This window comes from Bufo bufo, chromosome 5 (assembly GCF_905171765.1).
Source record: "Bufo bufo chromosome 5, aBufBuf1.1, whole genome shotgun sequence".
In the NCBI taxonomy this organism is placed as follows: Eukaryota; Metazoa; Chordata; class Amphibia; order Anura; family Bufonidae; genus Bufo; species Bufo bufo.
In genome coordinates, this window is record NC_053393.1 from 323,088,779 (window position 1) to 323,112,543 (window position 23,765).

A 23,765-nucleotide genomic window follows, 5' to 3' on the forward strand; every position below is an offset into this window, starting at 1 on the left:
TCCTATCCGTTTAATGTATACAAAAACTTATACGTTAAACAGATGCCTCAGACTGATGCCATACAGTGACATCCATTCACCATAGAGTAGCATTGTAAAAAAAAAACAACTTATACTTTTTTTTACCATTGTAAAAAAATGTATACTTTTTTTTACCGGACTGTGTATGATACAAGAATGTGGTTTGCTGTGTTTTTGTATTTTTGTATATGTCAAATAAAAACGTGACGTGACGTTAAGCCTTAGGGAAAAGCCCATTTAACGTATTTTTTGCCCCATAAGATGCAACCCCCCCTTTCATGGTGGAGGAAAAATGGCACTGCGTCTTATGGGGTGAATACCAATGAGCGCTTCCATTATGAAAGCACTCATTAGTACTGGCGGACCGGACTGGGAAGCGGTGAATGCAGCACTCCCCGTTGGCTGTGCTGTGACTGTGCATAGCGTGACTGCGCATACCTCACGCTGTGTGCAGCCACAGCACAACCGACGGTAGAAAGAAGAGAAAGAACTGGATCCTGGGAGCCCACGGCATCCAGAGCAGGAGAGGTAAGTTGATTTTTATTTTATTTGCTCTGAGGCATGGAGGCTGATCTGAAGCATGGGGTCTGCTCTGAGGCATGGGGGTTTAATCTGAGGTATGAGGGAAAAATATTTTTTTCTTATTCTCTTCCTCTAAAACCTAGATGCGCCTTATGGGCAGGTGCGTCTTATAGGTCTAAAAATAAAGTATGTGCGACACAATAGAAGCCACCCTAGATATAATCTCACTAACTGCAGTGTATTGTTTAGCTCTCATTACAATGTATTCCTGTTAATGAGTCCAGCAGATGACTATACAAACAAGCAGACAAAGATAATCTGTGGAGTGGATTAAGTAACAAGCTTAATAATGATCTAATCAATTTCACTTTTTGGTTGAGCCTTCCCTGTGCAATGGAAACAAAGACATCCGCACACATTAGGTATGTGCCCATTATTAGCTACTTAAACCTCCAAATCGAAAAATATGACGAGTGTCATTTACATGAAGCCAGGCACCATAATTGAAATGTATCAAAGACATAACAACTGAAGCTGCACAATGCTGTAATGTTTTCTAGCATCTCAGCTTGGGCCACTTCCCAGAATATATATTATGAGCATCACTTATGAACACAAAAGGTTTTACAGTCATCTAGCAACTGGAGTTTGTAGAATGACTTGTGAGTGTCTCTGGACCCATGTGCAGCCATAAAATTCCAGACCTATGAATTGCAAATTATCTAAACTCATGGGACATTTAATCTAAATACAACTAAAGCAAGAGGCTGCATGTACAATAAATTGTACGCTGCTTATGCCTAACAGGAAAATGAAACAGAAAAACTAGAGCAAGCTGATTAATGTGTCTGTAGAACTGAATGTACTTGCTACAAAGACACATTTAAGGTGAGACAATGATTAAAAAGCATCCAGATGTGTTCAGATTTTAGATGAATGTTCACATTTGCCATATTAGAATATACTCTCCCAATGGTTTTACAAATGCAGATCTGCAATATCACAGCCCTCATGGATTTTAACATAGACATCAATCAAATGTGAAGGCCTTAAAGTTAAGCTCTCAAGTATTAGATGCCATATTTATACACTGTGACAATGTTAGGTACTGTATATTTCAATGTTTGAAGTTCTGCCATTTCCTTAAAGGAATTGTCCGATCTCACAAAATTGCTTGTCATAAAGCTTGGAATGCTATAAAATTACAAACTGAGTAATATTCACCTTACCATTTTCCTGTCACTCCCATTCCACAACTTTCCAGGTCCCCTGTTGGACCCAGTATCATGGTCTTCAGCTATCAATATAGAGATGTGACAAATGGCTGTGGTGGTTACATATCCACGTCAAAACATCATTGCTGGAAGACAGTCTACAGAATGGTTGGTAATGTAAGTATTACTCTGTTTCATATTTCATACCATTTTAAGCATTTGGTGAAAAATTTCAAGGGGCTGAACAACCTTCAAAACTCTAATTTTATTTTCCAGCACTCAGATGGTCACATAAAAATGTTTACTGTGTTTACTTTTGCCCCCTTGTTTTGTTGTTCCCTCCATTAAAAAATACTTTTTCCATCAGTGTTGACTAAGTATTATCTCTAGTTGTGTCTATTTTTCCATCTGAATGATATTAGTATGGTATATGTCTTTCACATCCATACCAAAAAGAGGAAAAAAAAATGGAAGAATGACTAGCAGCAACCATCTGTGAAAAAAAGATTGCATACGATTGTGAAAATCAGACTAAAACAGTACATGCTGTGAATTTTTCTAAATGGACTGGTGGTCCATGAACAAGGTCAGTCATGTGAAATGGCCCCGCACACGGGGATGGGGGGGGGGGGTTGTGATGACCTAGTTGCGCTACGTTGCGCCTCCCTCCTCCCGCTCCACCTCACCACGCCGTTCAAACTATGATCTGCCCCAGTTGATCCGTGGATATTGCCGCCTCTGAGCCCTGAACCTCTCCAGCATCTTGCCTGCTTCCCTGCCGTGACTGCCCGCTCCCGCCTGGCGTTTGTGGACGGTCCCTGGTTCTGCTGCCTGCTTGCTCCTCTCCACAGACGGTCCGCCTGATTCTCATTAAAGATCTGCACCGTGGCTACCTGCTTCCAAGCACTCGTGGATGGTTTTTGCTTCCTCCGGTTTCCATCTGCTTTTCCTTGCCTCTGCTCCTAGACCCTCCGCTCCTGTGCCCCTTGCCTTCATTTGACTTGGGACTGAGGTTTGGTGAGATGTCGCCCTGCGTCCTTTTTGGTTCGTATGTCTGATCAATCTCTCTTTCTGTCTCCTGTGCATACCCTTTGTCCTCCTGTGCTTCCCTCGTTACATCAAAACATTCATTCTATCTGTTGATCTGTTGAATACACTATTGGATGACTATTAGCCACATATTGGAAGAATTACTCAGATTAACTGTTTTTGCCCCGTTTTGTTTTTCTGGCTTTTTTTTTTCTTTTTAAGTTTTGACTAGAGTGTCTCTACCATATTCCTCAGAGGTAATTAATATAAGAAGGAAAAAGAAGGGCAGGAAGAGAATAAAAGAAAGAGGAGGGAAGAAGGAAAAATAAGGGAGAAGGAAGGAAAAAAGAAGAGAAAAAGGAAAGGGAAAAAAATAAAAGGGCCCTAAGCAAAATAGACGTTCTGCTGAGTATACATCTGCCAAAATTGGTTAGAAACTGACAGAAATGGACAAAATTGAAACATTTTTGAAATCCCCAAAGGTTGTAACTACAAGAGCGGGACAAAAAGAGCTGCATGATTCAGAGGTAGAAAAAAAGGGTGAATCTAGAATGGAAGAAGTACTGGATCATGATATTCAGGAGGTTGAGGCGGAGAGAGAGGATTTAAATGAAATCCTAAGTGCGGTCCAAAAAAAATTAAGAGTTAATAAAAAATATTTAAACTCAACTTGGGGTGATCCAGAACGATGTGCTTCTTATAAGAGATGATGTCTCTAAAATACGGGACAGAGTAACTACCATAGAAAAAACTGTCGAGGTCCTGGAGAAGGAAGTTAAAATCTTTAAAACTGAAATCCCCACACTGATATCTGAGGCTAATATTTTAAGAAAAAAGATGGTGGACCTGGAAGATAGGTCAAGTAGATGTAACGTCCAAATTGTGGGCATACCAGAAGGCATGGAAGGAGATAATCCCGGCGATGATTCAGAACTTAATTTTGGAAAAGTTCGGAAAAGCGCATTTTTCTCAATTTCTTTTGTGTGAAAAGGGCTCACCGGGTTTCAGGGGGTAAACCAACTCCTGGAAGGTACCCACGGATACTTCTTGTGAAGATACTTGCCTCACGAGATAGGGATATGATATTGAGAAGGGCAAGGGAGTGTCCCCCTACTCTATATAATGGAAATATATTGTCCTTTTTACTTGATTTTTCTAAGGATATTCAAGAGAAGAGACATTCTAATATTGAGGTTAAGAGATGACTTTGTGTAAAGAATATTAAATATTCATTCATCTATCCAGCTGAACTGCAGATAATGTCAAATACTGGGACTCTCTTTTTTGATACTCCTGACCTTGTGGTAGATTGGCTTGATCAGAATTATATCTAATCTTTTCTTTTTCACTGTGGCAGGTGGGGGGGGTGGGGGTGAGGAGAGGTGCTCTTAGTTGAGAGATCTGGCCTAACAAGGTGGCGGATCAGGAGGTTGAGGGGGTTATGTATTATTGGGGTGGGTTGTGATGCGTCTCCTATTTCCTTCCCCCTTTTTTATTTTTTTTGATTGATGTCGGTTTGAATTCTAACCTTGAATGTCCAAGGTCTTGGCGATAAATTAAAAATACAGGCAGTTTGTTATCAGGTTAAGAGACACCTTCCAGCGATTGTCAGTTAACTGGAGACTAGTTTTTCTGATGGGGAGACCCCTTGCCTTGGTGGGGGATGGGCTGTCCAGACTTATCATTCCACTTTTACTAGCCACTCAAGAGGAGCAACAGTATTAATTCATAAAGGGATTGGTTTTGTCTGCCGGGCCTCTTCCATCGATAAGCAAGGGAGGTTCTTCTTTCTCTATGGAAACTTATCTGGGACACTATGTATTTGGCCTTTATTTATATCTCCCCTTTCTCTCTTCATGTACTTAATTATCTATTAACTTTTATAGATCGATGGCCTGAATGCCTTGTTCTTGTGAATTGGGACTTTCATTGTGTAATTGATCCAGAAAAGGATAGGGTCTCTATGGAGATATGTATGTCCCACGTCAAGGGTCCCCTTTGTCCGAGTTCTGTCAGGAATCCAGATTTGTGGATATATGGGGATACTTAGGGAAAGGGAAATGAGAATATTCCTGTGTTAGTTGATCTGGGCAGTCAGTGTCTAGGATAGACTTAGCCCTGATAAATAAAAACTATTTGAAACATATTAAACATATGAAATATGAGGCTAGGTACCTTTCCGATCATCTACCGCTTTTTATTGAGTTATGTATGGTGGATGATAAATATAGGGGTAGGCCCCCATTTAGATTAAATCCTCATTGGATATCTGTAATGGACAACCATGATTTGATTAAACAGGAGATAGAATTCTTTTGGGATAGTAATTATAATTCAGCAAGAATCCACCTGGTATGGGATACATTTAAGGCCTTTATGAGGGGGGTGTTTATTAGTAATATCTCTAACCAAAGAAAAGGCTATGCTAAGAAAGAGAGCAACTTGCAAGAAGCTTTGGCTGTTGCTATAGATGAGTTTTCCAGAACAAGCTAGGGAAACTATGCAGAGGACAAGTCAAGCGCACTCTGACTTTCTTCTTGACATGGCCCAGCAAATTTTTTTTTTTAAGGGACAAAAATATTTTTCCGAATCAGGCCGCCCAGGGAAAATGTTGGCTACGGTTATCTCTAATCAGGACCCAAAAAAAGAGATAGCTAGTTTTCGTTCATCTGAAGATATAATTACTCAAGATCATTAAAGAGGCATTCGTGAAATATTTTCTGGAACTGTATAAATCTGAGAGTAGTGTTTCAGACGGAGTGATTGACTCATATTTGGATTCTATCTCACTTCCAGTCCTTACAGATATCCAAAGAGAATTCCTTGATGCGAATCTTTCATTACAAGAGTTAGAGGCCGCTTTGAAAGCTTGTGTGGGAAACTCCGCTCCAGGATCTGATGGACTCCCATATGAGTTTTATCGTAAATACAGGGAGGTCATTCTCCCCATCTCTTGAAGGTATTCATTGGGGCAATAGAAGACGGTAATCTTCCAGAATCAATGACTGAAGCTGAATGGTTCAAATTTTGAAAAAAGGCAAAGACCCCTTAGATATGTGTTCATATAGGCCTATTTCTCTACTCAATACAGATGATAAGCTTCTCTCAAGGATTCTTACTACCAGGTTGTCTAAAGTTATCTCATCTATTATACACCCTGATCAAAATGGGTTTATTCCCAACAAAGGCACTCACTACAACTTACACCGCCTTTTTGCCAATATTCAGTCCTAACGGGGGTCTGTTGCTTCATCCTGTCTTTGGATGCCTCAAAGGCCTTTGACAGGGTGGAGTGGGGATTCCTCTGAAGGGTATTAGAGAGGATGGGATTTGGGAGTAAGTTTATAAATATGATTAAGCTTTTATATAAATTCCCTAAGGCGAGGTTGAATATCAATAAGATGCTTACAAGGTATATTTCTTTGCAAAGAGGTACTCGCCAAGGATGCCTACTCTCTCCACTATTATTCAATATTTATATTGAACCTCTCGCTGTGAGGGTCAGGGAGGATCCCAGGATTGAATGGTTTGGTATATTGGGAACAGATGAACGTATTTCTATATATGCCGATGATGTTCTGTTTTAAATACAACATACTAATACTACACTCTTGAGAGTTATTTGAGTTGTCAACTCCTTTGGTGAGGTTTTAGGCCTTGATATTAATTGGTCTAAGACGATTCTGATGCCTTTAGATAGATTAGAACCTTTTACTCAGGAGTTTTCTAGTAATTTGAAGATTTCTGACTCATTTGAATATTTGGGCATCACTATTTCATCCAAGACTGAAGCCTTTCCACTGCTCAATTTGATCCTATTGATAACTAAATTAAGATCTAAAATAAAGATATGGCTCCGACTCTCGCTATCTAAAGCTGATAGAATATCATTTGTAAATATGGTGATTTTGCCCCAATTATTGTACATCCTTAGGAACAGCATGGATTAAAGATAAGTTTTTTAAACTGATTGAATCATCAATGACCTACTTTGGGGATAGAAAGCGAGTAAGGCTTAAATTAAAGTATTTCTACAAGTCGTTGGAACTGGGAGGCTTAAATATTCCCCATTTCAAGGGCTATTTTATAGCATCACAGTTATGGCAGTATTATGAATGGGAGAAAAGCCTATTTTATAGAACCTTGTTTTAGACTTGTTCACATGACAACATCTTTACTTTATTGGAATCTGGTCAATTAATCAATCTTCGACAGGACTACAGAGTTGCTGTAAAGCTACTTATTAAGTCCTGGAGTACCATTAGAGACTGGTTGGGAATAAAGGGATCCCTAGATGATTTGGTTGGGGATCACTATTGTCAAAATAATAACATTTATTATCTTGCATAGGTGGTTGGGTATGGCCAAATTTTTTCATTTTATGAGTTGAAAGGTGGAGTTTTTGTAACAAAGAGAAAATATATCTAATTTATCTTGGTTTAGGTATCTTCAGTTACGTTCAGCACTTTCTAGTATAAAAGAAAAATCGCTTTTTGATATAGACACCCCCACATTTTTGTTCCACTTGATAGCAAATACAGCACCGAGGGTTAACATTTCTCAATGTTATAAATATTTATTAATGCACGATTTATGAATATACATTCCCCTGGACAAAATGCCTGATGAAGGGATTGCCCAATGATTCCATCGGATGATTGGGTTGATATATTGGTGAATGTGGAATTAGATTTTCATAATTTTAATCATATATTAGTTCAAATTAATATTTTACACAGAATTTATGTTACACCTTTATGGCTAAAGAAATTGCCCACTTGTCCTGAACTAAAAAAATATTGGGGGACAATTCATAACTATATTACCCAAAAATTGAAAGTGGTGATTCCAATTGCGGTGGAGTGTTGGATACTGAGTGATCTTTCCAAGGTTCGGTGCCACAAGTATAAAATGATTCTTTTGGTTAAAATAATGTTTTTGGCAAGGCTCTTAATTGCACGGGCTTGGTTTATATCTAATACTCCAAGTATAAATACATGGCTAAATCTCGTTAATAAGATCAAAAGGTATGAATATGTTTTATATAAACAAAGAAATAAATGGCTTAACCCCTTCCCGAGATATGACGTAATAGTACGTCATGGCGGCAGGTGCGTTCCCGCTTTTTGACGTATTATTACGTCATGGTGATCGGGCGGGCACCGAATCGGTGCTTGCCCGATCACTGCAGGGGTCCGGAAGTCCCTGATAGCCGGGCCCCTGCTGTATCAGCCGGCATCGCTGCACAAGTCAATGTTGGTGTATTAATTCCTTTTATGCCGCGATCAGCGCTGACCGCGACATAGAAGGGATTTAAGGCGGGTGAGGGAGCCCATCGAGTCCCAGCGCTGCTGTGGCGGGGACCCGATGGGCGAGAAGGCAGCTTGATGCCCTGCAGATGCTGCCCAATGCCCTGAATGGCATCAGGACCTGCCTTCTACGGGTGCCCAGGAAATCCAGCCTCAGGCTTGGTCTCCTAGGCAACCTGTTAGTGTATTACTCAGTGTAATACACTAACAGGCAATGCATTACAATACAGATGTATTGTAATGCATTGCAGAGGGGATAAGACCCCCAAAAGTAAAGTCAGAAATAAAGTTTTTAAAAAAAGTAAAAAAGAGAGTTTTTAATAAAAAACAAGTAAAAAAAGTAAAAAAAGAAAAATACGCCCCTTTCCCCTGATTTGATATAAAAAAAAATAAGGGTATGCCCCCCAAAATGGTACCAATCAAACCGTCACCTCATCCCGCAAAAAATGAGACCCTACATAAGACAATCGCCTAAAAAAAAAATATAATATATAGCTCTAAGAACATGGAGACACTAAAACATCATTTTTTGGGTTTAAAAAATGCAATTATTGTATTAAAGTGAAATAAATAAAAGAAAGTATACATATTAGGTATCGCCGTGTCTGTAACAACCAGATCTATAAAAATATGACATGAATTAACCCCTCAGATGAAAACAGTAAAATAAAACCATTGCCAAAAAAAGCAATTTTTTTGTCACCTTACATCACAAAAATTGAAACACCAAGCAATCAAAGAGGCGTATGCTCCCCAAAATAGTACCAATCAGTCACCTCATCCCGCAAAAAATGAGATCCTACCTAAGCCAATCGCCAAAAAATAAAAAAACTATTAGTCTCAGACAATGGAGACACTAAAATATGATTTTTTTTGCTTCAAAAATGCTATTATTGTGCTAAAGTGAAATAAATAAAAAAAAGGATATAAGTTAGATAACGACGTGTCCGTAACAACCTGCTCTATAAAAATATCACATGACCTAACTCCTCAGGTGAACACCATAAAAAATATATCATAAAAACAGTGCCAAAGACCAATTTTTTTTCACCTAACATCATTTATTAAGTGCAACACCAAGTGAGCAAAAAGACATATGCCCCCAAAAATAGAACCAATCAAACAGTCATCTCATCCCGCAAAAAATTAGCCCCTACCGAAGACAATCGGTCAAAAAATAAAAAAAACTATGGCTCTCAGACTATGGAGACACTAAAACATCATTTTTATTTTTCAAAAATGCTATTATTGTGTAAAACTTAAATAAATAAGAAAAAGTATACATATTAGGTATTGCCACGTCCGTAACAACCTGCTCTAAAAAATATCACATGGCTTAACCCCTCAGGTGAACGCTGTAAAAATAAATAAATAAAAACTGTGCCAAAACAACCAACTTTTTGGTCACCTGGCCTCATAAAGTGTAATAATGAATGATCAAAAAATCATATGTACCCAAAAATGGTAATAATAAAAACATCAACTCTTGCTGCAAAAAATGAGCCCCTGCACAAGACGATTGGCAGAAAAATTTAAAAAATATGGCATTCAGAAAATGGAGACACAAAAACATATTTTTGTTTCAAAAATGCTTTATTATATAAAACTGAAACAAAGAAAGTAGACATATTTGATATCACCGCATCCGTAACAACCTGCTCTATAAAAATAGCACATGATCTAACCTGTCATATTAAAGTTGTAAAAAATAAAAACAGTGCCAAAACAGCAATTTTTTTTGGTTACCTTGCCTCACAAAAAACGTAATATAGAGCGATTGAAAATCATATGTACCCCAAAATAGTACAAATAAAACTGTCACCTTATCCCCTAGTTTCCACTTTTGAGAGTTTCTACTGTAGGAGTGCATCAGGGGGGCTTCAAATGGGACATGGTGTCTAAAAACTAGTCCAGCAAAATTTGCCTTCCAAAAACCATGTGGCAGTCCTTTCCTTCTGCGCCCTGCCATGTGCCCTTACATCAGTTTACGACCACATGTGGGATGTTTCTGTAAACCTCAGAATCAGGTTAAATTTAGACATTTTATCTCCATTTTCCTTTGATTTTTTAAATCAATTTTGAGTAACTTGAAGGGTGTAGTTTCTACAATGGGGTCATTTATAGGGGGTTTCTATTATGTAAGCCCCACAAAGTGATTTCAGACCTGAACTGGTTTTCTTACATTTTTTTAGAATTTCTTCTAAAATTCTAAGCCTTCTAACGTCACCGAAAAATAAAATAACATTTACAAAATGATGCAAACATAAAGTAGATATATGAGGAATGTTAAGTAATAAATATTTTATGAGGTATCACTTTCTGTTTTAAAAGCAAAGAAATGTAAATTTTTAAAATTGCAAATTAAAAAATTTTTGGGGTAAATTTGGGATTTTTTCTTTAATAAAGGTGGACTATATTGACTCAAATTTATGACTGTCATGAAGTACAATGTGTCATGAGAAAACAATCTCAGATTGGCTTGGATAAGTAAAAGCGTTCCAAATTTATTACTACATAAATTGACATGTCAGATTTGCAAAAAATGGCCTGGGCAGGAAGGTGAAAACTGGTCTGGGGTAGAAGGGGTTAAGATATGGGGAGAATGGCATTTAAAATTTTTCCTGGCTCTCCCTTTATTATCTGTTTCCTTTTTTTGGGGGTTCAGACAAAGAGAACTATGGTTCCTGCATACCCTGATCATTACTTGAACAAAAAGGTTGCACTCTTACACTGATGGTCCTGCACAGATGAAAACCTGGTTTATATATCATGTGGATTATTAATTAACTGAAATGGAAAGAAATGGAGAAATGAAACGATGCCCACAGCAAACAATGTGGCTCTAATAAATAATAATAATAATAAAATTTATTTATATAGCGCCACCATATTCCACAGCACTTTACAAATTCATAGGGTTCATGTACAAAACAAAAGTAACTGGCTAATATGTAACTAAAACACTAGGAGTCAGGGCCCTGCTTGCAAGAGCTTACAATCTATGAGGAATTGGGGGTGACACATAAGGTAGTTGATTGTGAAAAGTAGGATTTGAGCCATTATTGAACTGACAGGAGTGATGCCGGCTTATTTGTTTTGGGTTTGGGACTACTAGAGGATCGAGTTTAGGCCAGAGGAGTTGGTGGGTGAAAGGTTTAGTCTTATAAAAGCCATTTTAGGTAGCTTGATAAGCCTGTCTGAAAAGATGTGTTTTTAAGGTACGTTTGAAGGTGGAGAAGTTGTAAATTGATCTATTATTCCAGGGCAGAGTATTCCAGAGAGTAGGTGCAGCTCGAGAAAAGTCTTGAAGATGGGATTGAGAGGTACGAATTATGACGGTTATTAATCTTAGGTCGCTAACAGAAAGAAGAGCACGAGTCGGGTGGTAGATGGAGATGAGGGAGGAGATGTATGGAGGTGCAGCACTGTGGAGAGCTTTGTGGGTGAGAAGTTTGAACTGTATTCTGTAGTCGATGGGCAACCAGTGAAGTGACTGGCACAGACTAGTAGCATCAGTATAGCGGTTGGATGGATAGATGAGCCTGGCTGCAGCATTTAGGACAGACTGAAGGGGGGAGAGTTTAGTGAGAGGGAGACCGATTAGTAATGCGTTGCAGTAGTCAAGATGAGAATGAACCAAGGCAACAACAAGAGTTTTTGCCGTTTCCACCGTAAGAAAAGGGCAGATTCTGGCGATATTCTTGAGGTGCAGATGACAAGAGCGTGTAAGTGATTGAATATGGGAAACAAGTTTCGTTTTTGAGAGGTTAAATTTTAGATACAGAGGGGACATGATGTTAGAGAGTGCTGCCAGACAATTACTGGTGTTTTGGAGTTAAGCAGGGGTGATGTCAGGGGATGACGTGTATAGTTGGATGTTGTCAGCATAGAGATGGTATTGAAAGCCAAATCTACTGATAGTTTGTCCGATGGGGGCTGTAAAAAGGGAGAAGAGTAGAGGACCTAGTACTGAGCCATGAGGAACACCGACATCATGAGGAAGATAAGAAGAAGAAGAGTCAGTGAATAATACACTAAAGGAGCGGCCAGAGGGATAGGAAGAGAACCAAGAGAGTGCAGTGTCCTTAAGGCCAATTGAGTGGAGCATGGTGAGGAGGAGTTTATGGTCTACGGTATCAAACACTGCAGAGAGATCCAGCAGAATCAGTAGAGAATAGTCACCATTTCTTTTTACTGTAAGGAGATCGTTAGACACTTTAGTAAGGGAAGTTTCTGTAGAGTGAAGAGGGCAAAAGGCAGATTGTAAGGGGTCAAGAAGAGAGTTTGCAGCAAGATAGCTTATTAAGCAAGAGTAGACGTGACGTTCAAGGGGTTTAGAGATGAAGGGGAGGTAAGAAACAGGCTGGGAGTTAGCAGCACAGGTCGGGTCAAGAGATGGTTTCTTTAGTAGTGGGGTTACAATAATTTTTTAAAGAGGAGGGAAAGATACCAGAAGAGAGAGAGAGGCTCTATCCGTTTTTAAGTGAAGGTAAGAAATTAAAGGCTATGATCAGATATGTTACTATAACAACAAATATCATTCACACTTATGACAACTGTGTGAACCACAAATTCGATCCATACTCGAAAGATAAGAAGATCATATTCTGAGAATGGAAAATAATGTATACGACAGTCCGTACGACTGATACATCTACTTTGGTTCTGCACTAGTTTGGTTCTGCAGATCATGCAAGTTTACAGAGCTAGAAACCCAGTGAAGATATGCATATAATTGAATAATCTGCCCAACATACACCAATAACTATCTTAAAGCAGATGTCATGAAAATATAATCCCCTATGTAAGAGAAACGTATTATATTAGAATGACAGGCCTGAAGAGCTATTATACTAAATGGCATAAAAATGGTTAACAGCCACTTAAAAATAATAGAGCAGTTGCATAATTATAAATACTGTATTCATGTACTGAAATCCCTCACACCAAGGATTGATGGATGCTGATGTATACAGATAGCAGCAATGAAAAACATTAGCAAAGTTTCACACTGAATATCAATCTACAAGTTGAACTTGATGACCCAAAAGGACTATTAAATAGTTGGCATAAAAGGAAATTAATATGTAAGGGCAGAAGGACATTCTAAGTAAAAAACAAAAGTATGCTTTTATCCAAAAGACAATTAACATCTTGTAAAATTAATGCAAATTCCTGAGTTACAAAAGCCTAACCTTTCACTTCCAACAAGCATAAAATTTTACCAGCCTTGCAATCCGGTGCTGCTGGGGCATCCTTGGCAATAAACAACAGATTTGTATTTGTTTAGAACCTCATCTATTTTAAGGAAATTCAACACAATTGAGTCTGTTCCACAAGTTTCTTAGTTCTTTTTTTTTCTAGCATTTTTTCTTTTTTGTGTGGTGTGATTCATTGCACGTTTTAATTCTAGATTTAGACATCTATTTCAAAGATGGCAATCAGATTCTTTGTATGGAAAACCTCTGACAGTTAATAGCATGTTCAGCCTTCCCACTCTAATTTTATCAAAAAGGTTTATCCTTAAAATCTATTTTAGGTTTTGGGTAAAATAAAAACATGGCAATGATGAACAGAATCAAAGATTCTGCTAATATCTAATATCTCACATAGATTTCTTGAACTTCCATTGTTTCACGGATTACAGCATTAAAAAGCATTATTCTTCATTACTACAGTAAAAGTCTCATCATCCAGTAATCCATCATGTACAAATATTGCCATTGTGAAGCTGACCACAGGGGGCCCCAGCAATTAGATGTAATTTGTATGAAAAATGTCTTTAATTCGCTAGTAGTGCCACCACAAGAGAAATGTAGCATTGCACAATTCACAATGAAATGATTGGGCTGCCCATGTAATAGATGGACATACTAGGTCCTCCACAGTGAAGACCTAGCATGTCCATGTCACCCTTCTTCACTTTGGGAAGGAAACAGATGAGGGTCCTAAATGGTGAACCTTAATTTTCTTACTTAGAAAGCCCTAAACATGGCTTTGAAATTGGAGTTCCTAACAGACAATCCCTTTAAACAGGCCATAAAAAAAATTCCTGGCTCTCGAAAGGTGGGAATAAAAAAAGGGCCAAAACAGGCCCCTTATTTAAGGGGTTATGATCTCTGTGAAGTAAACAATCAGATGAATAAACATTTTTTGGGGTAATTTATCAAACTGGTGTAAAGTAGACCTGGCATAGTTGCCCATAGCAACCAATCAGATTCCACCTTTCATTTTCCGAAGGAGCTGTCAAACATGAAAGGTGGAATCTGGTTGTTATGGGCAATTAAGCCAGTTCTACTCTACACTAGTTCAATAAATGACCCCATTTGTTTTACATGGTAAGCTACTTGCTGTTTGCCTATCACAAAATACAATGACCTCAAAAACGCCCACAATATATACTACTCATAAAATATGAAAATAACATTTGGTTGAGAGTACTGAGTATTCACAGTAATGACAAAGTTATTTTAATGTCTCTGTGTTAAAATACAGAGAATATACATTTCTACACACATACACAGGTGAAAAAAAAAGAAAATTAAAAATGTTTAATTATTCTTTTTTCCCTTTGTAATTTATATGATAATTTGTCCTTGCTGAGGAGCTTGGAACAAATATTAAACTTCACTGAAGGAAAAAATAATATGAGAACTCTACATTTTGTACACATTACAGGTTTTTCTCTAACCTGAAGCTATAGGTGTTAATTCTGTTATATAATGGGTTTAAATGGAAAGAACTGAAAAGGAAAATGATGGGAAAAAAATTCCAATGGTTTATTATGAAATGGGAATTAGTATCTTCTTCTTTAAGGAAGGAACATTGATGCATAACCTCATGGACCGTATTATCATGCAGATGTGTCCTCCCTTACATTTCCACAAATTTTGTAACCCAATTTTGCAACCCAAAGTCATTTTGGAATATGTTAAGCCATGAGGGAAGGTAAAGAAGGACATATCTGTACAATGGTGCTTGAAAGTATGTGAACCCTTTAGAATTGTCTATATTTCTGTGTAAGTTGGACCTAATATTATTTTAGATTTTCACAAGTGCAAACAATTTTATTTAAAGAATAGGGATCTATCAAAGTGTAATTTTCCGAACATGTTTGTGGAAGTGTATCATGTCACAAACAAAGGTGATTTCTGAGGACCCAAGAAGAAGACTTTTTGATGCCCATAGGACTGAAAAGGGTTACAAAACCATCCTAAAGAGTTTGGACTCCCCCAATCCACAGATTGTGTACAAGAGGAAATTCAAGACATTATTACCCTCCCCAAAAGTGGTCGATCAACAAAGATCATGCCAAGAGCAAGGCATGTAATAGTCTGCAAGGTCACAAAGGAACCCAAGTTAACCTCTAAGCAACTAAAGGCCTTTCTCACATTAGCTAACCACCATTAATAGAACATTGAACAACAAGGAAGGATTGCAAGGAGAAAGCAACTACTCTCCAAAAACAATATTGCTGCCCATCTGCAGTTTGCTAAAGTTCACTTGGACAAGTATTAAAACAATGTTTTGTGGTTGGATGAGATCTATACAGAACATTTTGGTTTAAACAAGAAGCCATATGTTTGGAGAAAGGAGAACCCTGCATTCTGGCATAAAAAAACTTAATTCCATCAGTGAAACACAGTGGTGGTAGTGTCATGTTTGGGCCTGTTTTGCTGCATTTGGGCCAGGATGGGTTGCCATCATTGATGGAACAATGTACTCTGAATTATAGCAGCAAATACTAAAGGAAAATGATAGGACATCTATTCGTGAGTTGAATCTCAAGAGAATGTCATGCAGAAAGACAATGACCCTAAGCACACAAGTTGTTTTACCAAAGAATGGTTAAAGAAGATTAACGTTTTACAATGGCCAAGTCAAAATCCTGACCTTAATCCAATAAAAATGTTGTGGAAGAACCTGAAGCAAGCAGTTCATGGGAGAATGCCCAACACCGGAAAACAACTTCACCTATAATGGGCTCCAAGCCATAATTCCTCCAAGCCAATGTGCAGGACTAATCAAAAATTAACAAAAACATTTAGTTGCAGTTATTGCTGTAGAAGCGGTCACACCAGTTCACATACTTTTGTCATTCCTAGACATGTGATATTGGATAATCTTCCTCAATAAATAAATAAATAAAAATTCTAATATTTTTGACTCTGCTTGAGTTATCTACTTTTAGGACTTGTGTGAAAATCTGATGAAATTTTAGGTTGAATTTTTGCAGAAATCTAGAAAATCTTGCAGGGTTCATAAACTTTAACCACCTGCCATCTGGGCCATTTGCCCCCTTCCTGACCAGGCCAAATTTAGCAAAACTGACCTATCTCACTTTATGTGGTAATAACTTTGGAACGCCTTTATTTATCCAAGTCATTCAGAGATTGTTTTCTCGTGACACATTGTACTTCATGATAGTCATAAATTTGAGTCAAAATATTTCACCTTTATTTATGAAAAAATCCCAAATTTACCCAAAAATTTGAAAAATTCGCCATTTTCTAAATTTAAATTTCTCTGCTTTTAAAACAGAAAGTGATACCTCATAAAATATGTATTATTTAACATTCCCCATATGTCTACTTTATGTTGGCATCATTTTGGAAATGTCATTTTATTTTTTTAGGACGTTAGAAGGCTTAGAAGTTTAGAAGCAATTCTTCAAATTTTTAAGAAAATTGCCAAAACCCACTTTTTAAGGACCAGTTCAGGTCTGAAGTCACTTTGTGGGGCCTACATAGTGGATACCCCCATAAATGACCCCATTGTAGAAACTACACCCCTCAAGGTATTCAAAACCGATTTTACAAACTTTGTTAACCCTTTAGGCGTTCCACAAGCATTAAAGGAAAATGGAGATCAAATTTTTAAATTTCACTTTTTTGGCAGATTTTCCATTTTAATAAAAAATTTTCTTTAACACATTGATGGTTAACAGCCAAACAAAACTCAATATTTATTACCCAGATTCTGCGGTTTACAGAAACACCCCACATGTGGTCGTAAACTGCTGTATGGGCACACGGCAGGGCGCAGAAGAAAAGGAACTCCACATGGTTTTTAGATGCCATGTCCCATTTGAAGCCCCCTGATGCACCCTTACAGTAGAAACTCCCAAGAAGTGACCCCATTTTGGAAACTAGGGGATAAGGTGCCAGTTTTATTAGTACTATTTTTGGGTACATATGATTTTTTGATCATTCATTATAACACTTTATGGGGCAAGGTGACCAAAAAATTGGTTGTTTTAGCACAGTTTCTATTTATTTATTTTTACAGCGTTCACCTGAGGGGTTCAGTCAAGTGACATTTTTATAGAGCAGATTGTTACGGACGTGGCGATACCTAATATGTATACTTTTTCTCATTTATTAAAGTTTTACACAATAATAGCATTTTTGAAACAAAAAAATTATGTTTTAATGTGTCCATGTTCTGAGAGCTATAGTTTTTTTATTTTTTGAGAGATTTTCTTATGTAGGGGCTCATTTTTTGCGGGATGAGGTGACGGTTTTATTGGTACTATTTTGTGGGACATACGCGTTTTTGATCACTTGGTGTTGCACCTTTTGTGATGCAAGGTGACAAAAATTGCTTGTTTTGACAGTTTTTTTGTTTGTTTTTTTTTTACGGTGTTCACCCGAGGGGTTAGGTCATGTGATATTTTTATAGAGCTGGTTTTTACGGACGCGGCAATACCTAATATGTATACTTTTTTTTATTTTTTCTATTTTTAACTTTTTTTTTTCATTCCTTACTTGGGGACTTTTTTTTTTTTACATGTGAAACTTTTTTTTATTTTTTTATTTTCAACCTTTTATTTTTATTTTTTTTATTTTACACTTTTCGTCCCCCATAAGGTCATACAAGACCTCTGGGGGACATTTACTTCACTTTTTTTTTTTTTTTTCACTGTTGATTTCTCCTGTAACTGGGGCTGACATAGTAGCCCCAGTTACAGGACAAATACACCCCTAGAGAGGCTGTACAGCAGCAATCCAGCGCTGTACAGCCTCAGAGCAGGGCTGATCGAGGTCTCTGAGAGACCTCACACAGCCCCTGCACTCTCCGGTCCCGGCGGTCACATGACCGCCGGGCCGGAACAGGAAGCGCATAGCGCTTCCTTCTCTGCATACACAGCGCTCGGTGAGCGCTGTGTCTGCAGCGATCCGGAAGGCAGGGACACCTGGGAACTGTCCCTGCCTTGTCTTAGGGTTGCCCTGCTGTCACTGACAGCGGGCAACCCGATCAGCAGCTGCAAGATTAGCGTGCAGCTGCACTTTCTGAACGGACGTTCTGGAACGTCCGTTCAGAAATAGACGTCCACCCATAGGACGTTTATATCCTATGGGCGGACGTAAAGCGGTTAAACGCCACTGTGAGTAGATATGTTACATGTAGAACATAAAAGTTAAGTGTGTTAGGGTACTTCAATTTATATACTGAATAGGAACCTGAAAGGGCAGTAAGGGACTGGACACTGGAATCTAGTGTTTTGTAGATATGAGGTTGCTCATTCAAACTTTTTTAACATGTCTGTATGATTGGAAACTATTGTATCCTTCTATATGTCTTCTACTGAGGAAGGAAATAAATTCAGATACACTGCAGGTGCAGGGTTGGCACTTGTAAAAAAAACCAAAAAAAACATACAAGCGAAACCTTGATTAGGGTACTTTCACACTAGCGTTATTCATTTCCGGCGTTGAGTTCCGTCCTAGGGGCTCAATACCGGAAAAGAACTGATCAGTTTTATCCTAATGCAGTCTAAATGGAGAGCAATCCGTTCAGGATGCATTAGGATGTCTTTAGTTTAGTCTTTTTGCCTTTTCAGGATGGAGAAAATACCGTAGCATGCTGCGGTTTTATCTCCATCCAAAATTCCAGATCACTTGCCGGAATGCAGGATCCGGCATTTTTTTCCATTGACATGCATTAATCCCGAGTGTTCCGGCAAAAGAGATCCATTTTTGCGGTCTGCGCATGCTCAGACCGCAAAAAATGTGAAAAAAATAAATGCTGGATCTGTTTTTCCGGATGACACGGAGAGACAGATCCAGCATTTCAATGCATTTGTCAGACGGATCAGGGTCATGATCCGTCAGACAAATGCCATCAGTTTGCATACGTTTTGACAGATCCGGCAGGCAGTTCCGGCAACGGAACTGCCTGCTAGAATCCTCTGGTGCAAGTGTGAAAGTACCCCTATTCATGTTTCTGGCAGGATATTCAATGGGAATGTCTCACTTGTATCTCTTATAACTTGTTTTTATTTTTAATTGTTTTCTGTATACTACATTAAATGTACAAGATTTTAGAGACATATAGAGATAAGAAAACAACTGATTGATTTATATTCGGAATGCTGTGTGTATTGCTCTCTGTATAGAGAGAAGAAGGAGGAGGAGGCCTGCCTACCTCTAAACGGAACCTGTCATCTACTTTATGCTGTCCTTATTGAGGGAGACAAACTACAAATTGGCGTGGTATTAAAAAGCAGGAAGTGCTCAACCCCATATGCAGTGGTGCATCTATACCGGGGGGGGGGGGGCAGATCCTGCACTTGTGGTCCGCTGCTAATAGCAATCCCCAGCAAAAATGCATACAATGGAGGATGCCTGCAGCGGACCACAAGTACCACAATGGACATCCTACACAGGATAGCAAATGTGTGGATGTGATAAACAGTATATATAATATAACAAAAACAAAGACAGGTGCACTCTGCGGTCTTACTAAGCCCTCAAACTGGTGTTAAAATTGAGAGATTAGCCAACATGTCCTATGTGAGGACATGTCTGAGCCCGAGCACCGCGCCAAGGTTTCTCAAGTAGCTCGGGACCTAACGCAAAACCTACCTGGGCTGTAGGTAGGTTTAGCGTTAGGTCCCGAGCTACTTGAGAAACCTTGGCGCGGTGCTCAGGCTCAGACATGTCCTCACATAGGACATGTTGGCTAATCTCTCAATTTTAACACCAGTTTGAGGCCTTATTGAGGGAGACATAAACTAGTGACAAACCAGCTGATTTTAGTGGTATGTCAATCAAGAGCTAATATAAGGTGGGTGCTGAGAACCAGCAGTCTAATCATCACAGCCAGTGCTGGGGAAGAGTCACAGCTCTCTGAGAAGAGTCCCAGTTACTAATCAGCTCCTGCTCTTTAAACCCCCCTGCTGATGACAGGCCATTTTCAAAAAAAAATTCTCTTTAGGAGAAAACTGTCAATCATCAGCACGTGGATGGGGAGAGAGGGAGCTGATGAATAATAGTGACTCTTCTCATTCAGCTGTGACTCTTTTCCAGGGCAGGGCTGTGATGATTAGACTGCTGGTTCTAGGCACCCACAATTGGCTCATGAGTGACAGACTGGTGAAATCTGTGTGCCACTACTTTATGATGTCTTCAGTGTGGGCATGAAAATGAAAACGTATCCCCTACCCACAGATGAATATAGAAAATAGGCACTTAGAGTGCTCGACTATATCTGGCAGTCCCATAGAGAATAATTAGAATGACTGGTGCTCCATTCATTCAGGGGAGTTGGGACCCTTGTTCTGAGGATTGGTGGGGATACCATTGGTAGAGAATAAGTTCATCTTAGTACAAATCCTTTACTCAGTCTATCTGCTCCTAAGCAGTGTATGGAGCTATGAAAGCTGTGTGAATTGTGACCTCTAAGAATAACGATATTGTAGAAGTGGAATTCTAACATCATTGTTACAAATGGAAAGTGAAGTACCATGTTTATACCCACAGCTCAGGGGAAACAGTGTCAATATCCTTTGTTATAGTAACCTCTCTGTAAGAGTGACCTTGAAACATTTAAACATATATTGAGAGAGATTTAGATAGGGGAGAGATCACATTTCATCTGGCCTATATACATATGGCTCAGAGCAAATGTGTGTATATATATATATATATATATATATATATACACACTTTTGATCAGTGTGATTCATTCTGCTACAAAAGATAAAAGGTGTTCATGTAAGGGCTGTCTTGATATCACAGACATAAAAGATGAATGCTTTGCTGTACAAACAGCCATGCTTGTCAATGATCATCTCTGCATGGAGCGTCAATGGATTTACAGACTTGTATTGGATTTCTAACTTCACAAGTGTCAAAGGCAATTAGTTATTTTTCTTATTCATCAATTTTATGTTGGATGGATTATTGGTCCACTAATCTGTGGTACGAGGACGCCTTGGACAAATGTACAAAACAAACAGCAATTCATGACTTCATCTACCATCAATGAGCATTGTCTTTGTGCTCGTTATCCATCACAGGGTTCTCCAAACCATGCCACAGTATCATTAATTGGCAATCAGAATTGCCTGGCTTCTCACACATCTTCACAGCCTCTCCACAGGTGGTCCTAGGAGCGGCTGACACCTCAGTGGTGTGTTGCTTACTGTTGCTGATTGCATTCCCATCAAAACATTGCCTCTATATACATCTACTCAACAACATCTCAGTAGGTTCTTACATTTGATTTTATTGAAGGAGATTTGATACTGCAGTTCTGAGGTAGAAATATTTAAGCAGCCATTAAAGGTAAACATAGTTTTCATCATTTACACGTCCCTATATATTTTAGTTTGTGTACTAAGCAAATCTGAAAAACCTGTTCCTGCAACCTTACTATTGTTAAAAAACGAATAATTTGAAATTGTTCCAAAGTGGTTCAAATGGCCCATTAAAGACATAACCGTATACACTAAGCTAATAAACAGTTCATTACATCCAGTTCAACATTTACACAAAAAAACTTTAAAAACATGCACCAAGCACCAAAAGTTTTTATGTTAGTTCCTCTAGATGAGATTACATTTAAAGAGGAGCTATCATCTCCCCTGACATGTCTGTTTTTACTATGGAATTGTATTCCCCTTAACAGTTCTCAAGCACCTTTTTCTTAGAACTTGGAATTTTACTGTTCATCTTGTTATTCAACCCAGAAATTTGCGAATAAATTGACATCTTGGTATTAGGGTAATCAGAACTCATTGTGTGGGGGCACATGGTAAAATAGCAGCACCCAGTTGTCAATTCTTCTATGCCTTTTTAGGTAGGCTATTAGAGGAATAGTATGACACAGTTATAAAAAAAAGAGGCTTGTTGAATTGAATTGTTAAGTAATGGGTAATAGCATAATTTACTAAAATAGAAATGTGTGCTAACTTCCATCACTTTTATTTCGATTAGGGCACCCTAATGTCCTTGTAACAGTAAGCCATTGCATGGACTGCCAACTAATGCATACCTCTTAAATCTCTTCTCTTCTAATGGACATCATGGAATATGAGCAAGTATGTGAAGAATATGAATGTGCTTCCAAGCACGCTCCATCATAGCGGTCTTCAAAGTCTGCAATTTTATATCATTCAAATAAGCAATAAACAAAATCTTTAAAATAAAACCTTTCCTTCTATAAATCTAACATGAGCCAGACCCAAAAATAGTTGTTTTCTTTCGCCCTATTAAGGAAAATATTTTTCCTCTGCACTTTTTATGTTCACTTTGAGTTACCTTTTTGACAATAACAACTCCTTCCTGCGTCTCCTTGTCTGTGATGATTTCAAACATGTTGTGTTCATCTCCATCAATGATTTTGTATTCTGTCTCAGCATTCACACCTTCATCTGCATCATTAGCTTTGATTCTGCCAATTGTAGAACCCACAGGGGAAGACTCTGGGGCCCTGAATTGATAGGTACCTGGAGAATGAAAAATAGAAGCTTTCAAAAATGTTTTAATGGTCCCTTCACAGAGCTTCAGAAAATATCATCTGAAGAGACTTGTAACAGAAATACCATGAACAGATTAAAGCAGCAGAAGTAGTTGAGCAATGAGTGCATAACTGAAAACAGACAGGGGAATTATCCAGAAATCAGAAATTAATTTTATATTTTTCTGATACAACTATCATCTCCCTGTGTAGCTGTGCAGACTTTGAGCAACAAATAAGAAAACAAGCTCAGTTCTTTGCAAGTTGTACATAATGAAGCATCAAGAGACATGCAGGTCTGAATATTGACATGGGCTGTCTGAACTGGGAACACCATACAAAACTTTCCAATATTTTATAACATTTCTATATTTTAGCATTTGTCAGTTTCTAAGACCACTCCGATATGTATGTGCCACACAGGCTCTGAAGAGGTCAGATTTGCATTTCACAGTCACTGACATGAAGTAGAACAAACTCTTTTATGTCTGGCATAGCCACATCAATGGCGAGGCTCTACACGATGGCATCCTGCATATTCTTGGATTAGTACATAAGGAGAAAGCCATTCTCAGCTCTCTGTAAATGTTCAAAATCTTAAAACAAAATCTGCAATCTTTAATCTCCTCCTTAACATTTTTGTGAGAATGCATGTTGTGAGAGCAGTGGGGAAGCAGAAGGTGGAAGACCACACTCAACATGTCTGGCTTCCATACATTAAGTACATATCTAATGCTTTGTAAGGAGTTTTTTTGTGTTTTTACTTGGCAATGACAGGTTAACTTTAAGCATCCTTAAATTTATGGCCATTATGCCATTGTACCAGAAATAGTTTCCACAAAAAAATGGGAAAACTTCATAGAAAACCCCCGAAAAACTAATTTTGTTACCCAGAGGGAGGAAACCACTTGCTTGGTCAGGTTGT

General features: G+C 38.3%; 1 protein-coding gene across 3 annotated transcripts in view; it reads right to left on the reverse strand.

Annotated features, from left to right (window-relative positions):
- LOC121001695 (cadherin-6-like) overlaps positions 1 to 23,765 on the reverse strand; it is a 393,550-nt gene that overhangs the window by 103,398 nt on the left and 266,387 nt on the right. For all 3 annotated transcript variants that reach the window (XM_040432869.1, XM_040432870.1, XM_040432872.1), the window contains one exon: positions 22,642 to 22,829. In XM_040432869.1, coding sequence (XP_040288803.1) covers positions 22,642 to 22,829 — 188 coding nt within the window. The remainder of the gene's footprint in view (positions 1 to 22,641; positions 22,830 to 23,765) is intronic.